The 9,354-nt window shown below is 43.3% G+C and overlaps 1 protein-coding gene across 1 annotated transcript; it reads left to right on the top strand.

The window, feature by feature from the left end:
• Window positions 1-300: 300 nt before the first annotated feature.
• Window positions 301-8,608, top strand: LOC120393581 (olfactory receptor 14A16-like). Its single transcript, XM_039518212.1, has 2 exons — window positions 301-362; window positions 7,583-8,608. Exon 2 carries the CDS (start codon window positions 7,610-7,612, stop codon window positions 8,606-8,608), a length of 999 nt encoding a protein of 332 aa, XP_039374146.1. The 5' UTR covers window positions 301-362; window positions 7,583-7,609.
• Window positions 8,609-9,354: the final 746 nt, after the last annotated feature.

A 9,354-nucleotide genomic window follows, 5' to 3' on the forward strand; every position in this document is an offset into this window, starting at 1 on the left:
GGGGGGGCACTCCAGCCAGCAGGGCAGCCCAAGCAGGCAGAGCACTCCCTGTAGCAGGGTGAACCCTTGCTCCTGCCCTGAGGGGTTTAAAAGTGGCCTGGCAGGGCTTGAGGGCGGCAGCTCTAAAAGCTGGGCTGATTGGGGAAGTGGTTGCAGCTGGGCCACACCCCAATCAGGCCACAGCTGGCCCCTATAAAAGGCCAGGGAAGCCAGAGGTACAGTCAGTCTCTCTCTGCATTCAGAGAGAGATGGGCCTGGCTGCAGGGAGCTAGACTGGATACCTGAGTGAAGCAGGGCTGGGGACAAGCTGGGGAGCTCCAGTCTGAAAAGCCCCAGGCTGCAGCCTAACATTGGGCTAACAGGTACTGGGGGTTGCAGAGGCAGCCCAGGGGTAGGCCAAGGCAGCAGGTCCAAACCCTCTTTGCCAGTGATGAGTAGGCTGATACTGCAGTCTGCCCCAGGACATGGGGCTAGACAATGACTGGCAGTAGCCAATTACTGAGGCAAGGTGGGGATAGAGGGTGGGGGTTCCCTGAGAGGGGAGACCCTTAGAGAAAGGGGTTACTGCCAGGGGGCAGCACCCCATGTAAAAGGGCACCGGGTCCAGGGAGGGACACGGGGGCCAGAGGACAGGTGGATCACCAGCCTGCAGAGGGCGCTCCAGGGCTGGAACGAGCTAATTCCTGAGGACAACCAGCAGGAGGCGCCGCAGGGGTGAGTCCAACCTGTCTACAGTCCAGAGAAGAGCAACAAGAATGATTAAAGGTCTTGAGAACATGACCTATGAAGGAAGGCTGAAAGAATTGGGTTTGTTTAGTTTGGAAAAGAGAGGACTGAGAGGGGACATGATAGCAGTTTTCAGGTATCTAAAAGGGTGTCATCAGGAGGAGGCAGAAAACTTGTTCACCTTAGCCTCTAAGGATAGAACAAGAAGCAAAGGGCTTAAACTGCAGCAAGGGAGGTTTAAGTTGGACATTAGGAAAAAGTTCCTAACTGTCAGGGTGGTTAAACACTGAAATAAATTGCCTAGGGAGACTGTGGAATCTCCATCTCTGGAGATATTTAAGAATAGGTTAGATAAATGTCTACCTGGGATGGTCTAGACACTATTTGGTCCTGCCATGAGGACAGGGGACTGGACTCGGTGACTTCTCAAGGTCCCTTCCAGTCCTAGAGTCTATGAATCTATGTCAATGGGCCAAATCCCAGCTGGTGTAAATAGCCCTGGCTACTCAGAAGTCAGTGGAACTGTATGAATTTACATCAGCCCAGGACTTGGCTCTTAGTTCTAAGTCTTTGCCTCTGGGTACCTCTGAGTGACCAACTTCAAACACCCAGGGCAGGCTGAGCTGTGGGTTCCTCTGGTGGCTGCTTCCCAAGATGCAATGCAGGAGAACAACATCTCTGACATCACCTCCCCTCCTCCCAGAGGTGATTAAGTGGCTTTAATGAAGGAACAGGCTGTTCCAGGAGACCTGAGGCTCTGGTGCCACTGGGCTTTTAGCAATTGTAGGACATGTGTCTGTGCTATAAACGTATATTTATTTCTGCTACCCCCTGCTGCCCCCTTTGAGCATCAGCCCTGCCTTGTTTTTAGCCAAGGGTCCTTCTAGGAATGCAGCCTTTGTGTGAGATCCAGGGCGGGTGCTGCTCCCCATTTGGGGGATTACAGGCGACTAGGACAGGTTGTTAGGGTGCTTTGCTCAGAGGTGAAATCATAGCGGGGCCCACAGTCCTGGAGACCAGATTTAGCTATGTAGCCCCAGAGCAGGGACATCCTGGAAAGTGACTGCATCTGAAGCCTGCACAAGCAGCATCGGTTCTAGAGCTGGGAGGGGCGTCAGTCCCGGATCCCAGTTAATCCTTTGCATCTCAGCCAGGCAAGAGAGCAGTGAGCCCCCGTCTGTGGAGTGAATCCTGATCTGCTAGGAACTGCAGAAAGACCCAGCAACAGGACATCAGCAACGGGACAGGGCTACAGCAGCTGGATAATACAGTGATGGAGGCATGAGAGAGAAATAGCCAAACAATCCTGGAAGTGGCTGGGTAGATAGATAGATAGATAACCAATGATTCCTAACACTGGAGGCCCAAATGCATCACAAACTGGGAAAAATTCCACAAAGACCAACACAGTAAGTTTGCTATTTCAATTAAATATGTTGGAGTATTAATATACAGGACTAATTTAAGAACATAAATGTGAAGTATGTTTGGAATTCTTTAAGACTTTTACTATCAATTCAGTCAAACATTTAGAGCCTATCAGAATTTTTTTAATCAGAAAAAAAAAGGTCGTAGAGCAGTTTTTAAACCAAGGGCTAGGGGGAAAGCTGACAGGTTTGGAGGAGCACTTGGTTTGGACAGAGACATCCCTTAGGGGAGGATCTATTAATGAAGATTCTCTATGTCCTAGTAAGGAGGAGAGGACGGAAGATGATAAAATACAGGTAAGATCTGATGAGAAATAATCAAATGAAAAAAAGTCCCATTCAATTACATCATGTACTGGGAGACAGCTAAAAAGTGACAAGTTTTTAAAGTGCTATATACAAATGCTAGAAGTCTAAAGAATAAGATAGGTGAACTAGAGTGCCTTGTATTAAATGAGGGTATTGATATAATAAGTATCACAGAAACTTGGTGGAATGAGGATAATCAATAGGACACAGTAATACTAGGGTACAAAATATATCGGAAGGACAGAACAGGTGGTGCTGTTGTGGGAGTGGCACTATATGTGAAAGAAAGCATAGAATCAAATGAAGTAAAAATCTTAAATGAACCAAACTGTACCACAGAACATCTATGGATAGTAATTCCATAGCTCTAATAATAAGACTATAGCAGTGGGGATCTATTACCGACCACCTGACCAGGATGCTGATAGTGACTGTGAAATGCTCAGGGAGATTAGAGAGCTTATAAAAATAAAAAACTCAGTAATAATAATGGGGGATTTCAACTATCCCCATACTGACTGGGTACATGTCACCTCAGGATGGGTTGCAGAGATAAAGTTTCTTGACACCTTCAGTGATGGCTTCTTGGAGCAGCTAGGCCTGAAACCCAAAAGAGGAGAGACAATTCTTGATTTAGTCCTAAGTGGAGCACAGGATCTGGTCCAATAGGTAAATATAGCTGGACCGCTTGGTAACAGAGGCCATAATATAATTAAATTTAACATCCCTGTGGTAGGGAAAACACCAGAGCAGGCCAACACTGTAGCATTTAATTGCAGAAAGGGGAACTACACAAAAATGAGGAGGTTAGTTAAAAAGAAATTAAAAGGTACAGCGCCAAAGGTGACATCCCTGCAAGCTGCATGGAAACTTTTTAAAGACACCATAATAGATACTTGACTTAAATGTATCCCCCAAATTAAAAAACATGGTAAGAGAACCAAAAAAGTGCCACCGTGGCTAAACAACAAAGTAAAAGAAGCAGTGAGAGGCAAAAAGGCATCCTTTAAAAAGTGGAAGTTAAATCCTAGTGAGGAAAATAGAAAGGAGCATAAACTCTGGCAAATGAAATGTAAAAATATAATTAGGAAGGCCAAAAAAGAATTTGAAGAACAGCTAGCCAAAGACTCAAAAAGTAATAGAAAAAAAATTAAGTACATCAGAAGCAGGAAGCCTGCTAAACAAGCAGTGGGGTACTGGACGAATGAGATGCTAAAGGATGATAAGGCCATTGCGGAGAAACTAAATGAGTTCTTTTCATCTGTCTTCACAGCTGAGGATGGGAAAGAGATTCCCCAACCTGAGCCATTCTTTTTAGGTGACAAATCTGAGGAACTGTCCCAGATTGAGGTGACATTAGAGGAGGTTTGGGAACAAATTGATAAACTAAACAGTAATAAGTCACCAGGACCAGCTGGTATTCACCCAAGAGTTCTGAAGGAACTCGAATGTGAAATTGCAGAACTACTATCTGTAGTCTGTAACTTATCATTTCAACCAGCTTTTGTACCAAATGACTGAAGGAGAGCTAATGTGAGACAATTACCAGCCCGACTTCAGTACTGGGCAAACTGGTTGAAACTATAGTAAAGAAAAGAATTGTCAGACACATAGACAATTTGTTGGGGAAGAGTCAACATGCTTTTGAGGGGGTCAACAAGCATGTGGACAAGGGGGATCCAGTGAATATAGTGTACTTAGATTTTCACAAAGCCTTTGACAAGGTCCCTCACCAAAGTCTTTTAAGCAAAGTAAGCAGTCATGGGATAAGAGGGAAGGTCCTCACATGGACTGGTAACTGGTTAAAAGATAGGAAACAAGGGTAGGAATAAATGGTCAGAATGGAGAGAGGTAAATAGTGGTGTCCACCAGGGATCTGCACTGTGTAGCTTATAGGATTAACCTGCTTGCTTGTGTGTGCATACATATCTTTTCTTATAGGTTAAGTATTTGGTTTATTGAAATAGGGTTTATAGATTTATATTAAAATAAGTTTGGCTGTAATGCAAGAGACCTACAGGCCATATCCTGTATGTTAAGCTATGGCAAAGTTAGCATATCTATATTAAGACCTTTTACTCAGAAAGCAAAGTTGACCTTTATCTTGTTATCCAAATAGATAAAGTAGCCACGCCTATGTCTAAGACCAATAGACAATGAAGAATGGCATAGGGGATTTTTCAGTGTTGTACCCACAGATTTAACAAGTACACCACCAGTGCGTACATACATGTCATCCATATGCACATACATACTAGCCTATGGGGTAAGTGTACCCTGACATTTCTGTAGGTGAGGAATGGAATTTGGGCATAAGAGGAAGGATTTCCAGCACTTGCCCTATAGAGGTGACACACCTCGATAGAGTGCTCCATTCTCACTCCATCTCCATTTCTCACTTACTCCATTTCTATTCTTACTTATTCTATTTCTACTCTCTCTCTCTATCTATCTATCTATCTAGGATAACTGCTACTATTAGTAGGCTAAACTTGTTATTTTTAAACTTTAAGTTTCAAGGGAACTAGGCTAAGCTTGGTTTCTCTAAGTTTTATTCTTAGTTTGTTTATTAGGTTTTGATTTTAAGTTTAAGTTAGTCAAGTAAACCCTGGTCAGCTTTGATAGCTCTTAGCATTTTCTAAGCACTGCATCCCTCACTCAAGAACTGAGAAACCTGAACTGCAAGGCTGGTCCTGTGTCTCTTACAACCAGGTTATCAAGGAAGGGTGTGAGTATCTTAACCAAAGCTTTGTTGCATATAATACTATAGTAGCATATGTATCTTCTGAATAGCAGTAATGCAATTGTAACTTTGTAACTCTGGGTATGTTACCATTTAATTACTATTATTGATTTTAGTAAAAAGTCTTTAAGACTATATCTGTCTCAGTATGAGCTTCCTGTCATACCTCCGAGGGTCCTTTGTAAATTCTGTGGAGCCTGATTCAGGACAAGAACTTTTATCTTCTGATCAAACAGATTGGTGAGCCTAAAACCCATACTAATTAATATTGATTATAATAATCATTGATATTATTAATAAATTAAAATTAAATAAAAAATAAATTAATAAATTAAATTTTCATATTATCCAAATTAATATTATCAGTACACCCTAAATCAGGCTACAACTGGCGCTGTTCAACATATTCATAAATTATCTGGAAAAAGAGGTAAACAGTGAGGTGGCAAAATTTGCAGATGGTACAAAACTACTCAAAATAGTTCAGTCCAAAGCAGACTGTGAAGAGTTACAAAGAGATCTCACAAAACTGGGTGTCTGGGTAAGAGAGCAGCAGACGTAATTCAGTGTTGATAAATGCAAAGTAATGCACATTGTAAAACATCATCCCAACTCTACATACAAACTGATGGGGTCTAAATTAGTTCTTACCACTCAAGTAAGAGATCTTGGAGTCATTGTGGATAGTTCCCTAAAACATCCACTCCATGTGCAGTGGCAGTTCAAAAAAGCAAACAGAATATTGTGAATCATTTGCAAAGCGATCGGTAATAAGATAGAAAATATCATATGTCCTCTATATAAATCCATGGTATGCCCACATCTTCAATACTGCGTGCAGATGTGGAAAAGGTTCAGAAAAGGTCAACAAAAATTATTAGGGTTATGGGATGGCTTCCATAGGATTGGGACTGTTCAGCTTGGAAAAGAGACGACTAAGGGGGGATATGATTGAGGGCTATAAAATCATGACTGCAGTGGAGAAAGTAAATAAGGAAGTGTTATTTACTCCTTCTCATAACACCAGAACTAGGAGTCACCAAATGAAATTAATAGGAAGCAGGTTTCAAACAAACAAAAGGAAGTATTTCTTCATATCACACACAGTCAACCTGAGGAACTCCTTGCCAGATGATGTGAAGGCCAAGACTATAGCAGGGTTCAAAACGAAACTTGATAAGTTCTTGGAGAATAGGTCCATCAATGGCTATTAGCCAGGATGAGCAGGGATGGTGTCACTAGCCTCTGATTGCCAGAAGCTGGGAATGAGTGACAGGGAATGGATCGCCCAGTACGGCCGTTCTTATGCTCTAAAACAAATGGCTTTTCATAGAAGGCCCCAAAATCCCCAAGTGTCCATATTTTGGAATCTGGGAAACAAACATTTTCAGCTAAAAATTGCTGGGAACTGAAATTTTCCAGCCTAAATTCACCCCAAAAAATGGGTTTTCAGTTTAGATAGATAGATAGATAAAGTGAAATATATTTGAAGATAGCTGAGATTTTCTATGAAAATGTGTTTAATTGAATTTATTTTGAAAACAATTTAAGCAAACAAATTCTGAGCACCCTCAATTGGAAACTTGGCCTTAAGAAAGACTCGGGAAAGCTAATACTGTCCAATAACAGAATTTGTTTTGTACAGACTAGTGACTTTAAATTCAGGGTGTGAGTGGAAACAAGCATCCAAAGCCTGTAGACCCTGGCATGGAGGAGAAGTGGACCTAGTGGCGGTCAAGAGGGTCAGAACCCAGACCTCTTGTTCTAGTACCATATCCAGTGTGCATTACACTGATGCCAGATTCAGCAGACCTCTATGTTGTTCATAAAGAGAGACCATGGGCAGCGAAGGCGCTAGGCCAGGTTTATTGTCAGCAAAGCACTGTCCTAGTGCCCTGTCAAACAGGTCACAGGGACACTAACATATAGAGTCCCGTGATAAGACTTAGTCAACATAGCAGGATGCTGTCCCCTCAGCCGCTACAAAAGTGCTCCTCCTATGACTTCTCCTTTTATACATTGAGTATCAATTTCCAGATGTTGCTAGTTACCAACCCTACACCTGGTCTGAACAAGATTTCCTCATCCATTATCCTGTCATCCCTCCCTTATCTTTACAAGGGGTCAGTGTGTTCATTGTACAATCTCTTGGGAATTCACGTAATTACTCGAACTCTGGGTGTTCCTGTACCAGCCTCTCTGGTCAGGAGTGTGATTACTTCGTTAGCCAATACCTGGTGTGTTACTATTCTGCAAATGCAAGGCCTACTTTGGTTAGCAGCCTTTCATTCATACTGTTAGTGGTGCCTGGGGCTCCAGCAATGGACTGCAATGACTGCAATGGACCCTGACCACTGCTTTGTCCTTCCAACCACAGGCAGCAAACAATGAACTAAGGAAGAAAATGTCCAACCGCACTATGGTGACCGAGTTTCTTCTCCTGGGATTCTCTGATGTTCGGGAGTTGCAGGTTTTGCACTTTGTGGGGTTTCTAGTGATGTACCTGGTAGCACTGACAGGGAATCTCCTCATCATCACAGCTGTAGCCCTCAACCACCACCTTCACACCCCCATGTATTTCTTCCTGATGAATATGTCCTTCCTGGACCTTGGCTCCATCTCCACCATCGTCCCCAAGTCCATGGCCAACTCCCTCATGAGCACCAGGTCCATTTCGTATTATGGATGCGTTGCCCAAGTCTTTCTCTTCCTTTTCTTTGCTACAACTGAGCTCCCTTTACTGACCATCATGGCCTACGACCGGTACATTGCCATTTGCCAACCACTGCACTACGAGACAGTGATGAACAGGAGAGTATGTGTCCGATTGGCAGCTGGCATCTGGATCAGTGGGGTTCTCAATTCTGCCCTGCACACTGGGAACACATTTGCAATAATCTTCTGTGGAGACAATGAGATGGATCAGTTCTTCTGTGAAATCCCCCAGCTACTCAAGCTCGCCTGCTATGACTCCTATATCGGTGAAACCGGGGCTATTGTAGTTAGCGTGTGCTTTGCCTTAAGCTGTTTTGTTTTAATAGTTGTATCATATGTTTTGATATTCAAAACTGTGCTGAGAATCCCCTCGGAGCAAGGCCGGCATAAAGCCTTCTCCACCTGCATCCCTCACCTCACTGTGGTCTCTTTGTTTGTTTCCACTGCTAGTTTTGCCTACATTAAACCCACCTCCAGCTCAATCTCGGGTCTGGATCTCCTGGTGGCTGTTCTCTATTCTGTGGTGCCTCCCATGATGAATCCCATCATCTACAGCATGAGAAAGAGAGATCAAAGCTGCCCTGAGGAAAATGATTGGGTCAAGGCTATACTCCAAAAAATAAATTGGCCATTTTTCTCCAATGACCATAGTCTCATTCCATGTTTCTTTATGAATATAATCAACTGATGACATTATTGTTTCCATGAGAACATAATGTGCAATCTGTTTATTCACATTGAGGTATTTACACTGGTAAATATCTAGAAAAACTCAACTTAGGTCAATGGAGTTACTATAAATTTACACCTGTATAAATAAGATCAAAATCTACCTCCCTGTCCCCTTAAATATCTATCTATCTATCTATCTACACCCCCATCTATCATCTAGCAATACATCTTGCAGCCAGAGGGAACAGGGAATAGACCAGAAAATCGCACCATCGCCAGGAAAAGGCATGTCTACGTGATTGGGGACCCCTTACTGAGAAGAATAGACAGGCCTGTAACCAGAGCTGATCCAGAGAACAGAAGGGTGCGCTGTCTTCTAGGTGCTAAGATACGGGATGTGGACCTGAGGCTGAAGAGGATCCTAATGGGAGCGGGAAAAAATCTGCTGATTGTCCTTCATGTGGGAACAAATGATACAGCTAGATTCTCGCTGGAACGTACCAAGGTAGACTATGCCAGGCTGCTGAAGATGCTTAAGGAAATCAAGGCTCAGGTGATCTTCAGTGGGATTCTGCCTGTTCCTAGAGAAGGGCAACAAAGGTGTGACAAGATTATGACAATCAACAGATGGCTCAGGTTATGGTGCTATAAGGAGGGCTTTGGGATGTATGGCCACTGGGAGGCATTCATGGACAGAGGACTGTTCTCCCGGGATGGACTTCACCTGAGTAGGGAGAGAAATAGACTTCTGTAATGGATGCT

Source organism: Mauremys reevesii, unplaced genomic scaffold (assembly GCF_016161935.1).
Source record: "Mauremys reevesii isolate NIE-2019 unplaced genomic scaffold, ASM1616193v1 Contig24, whole genome shotgun sequence".
Lineage (NCBI taxonomy): Eukaryota > Metazoa > Chordata > Testudines > Geoemydidae > Mauremys > Mauremys reevesii.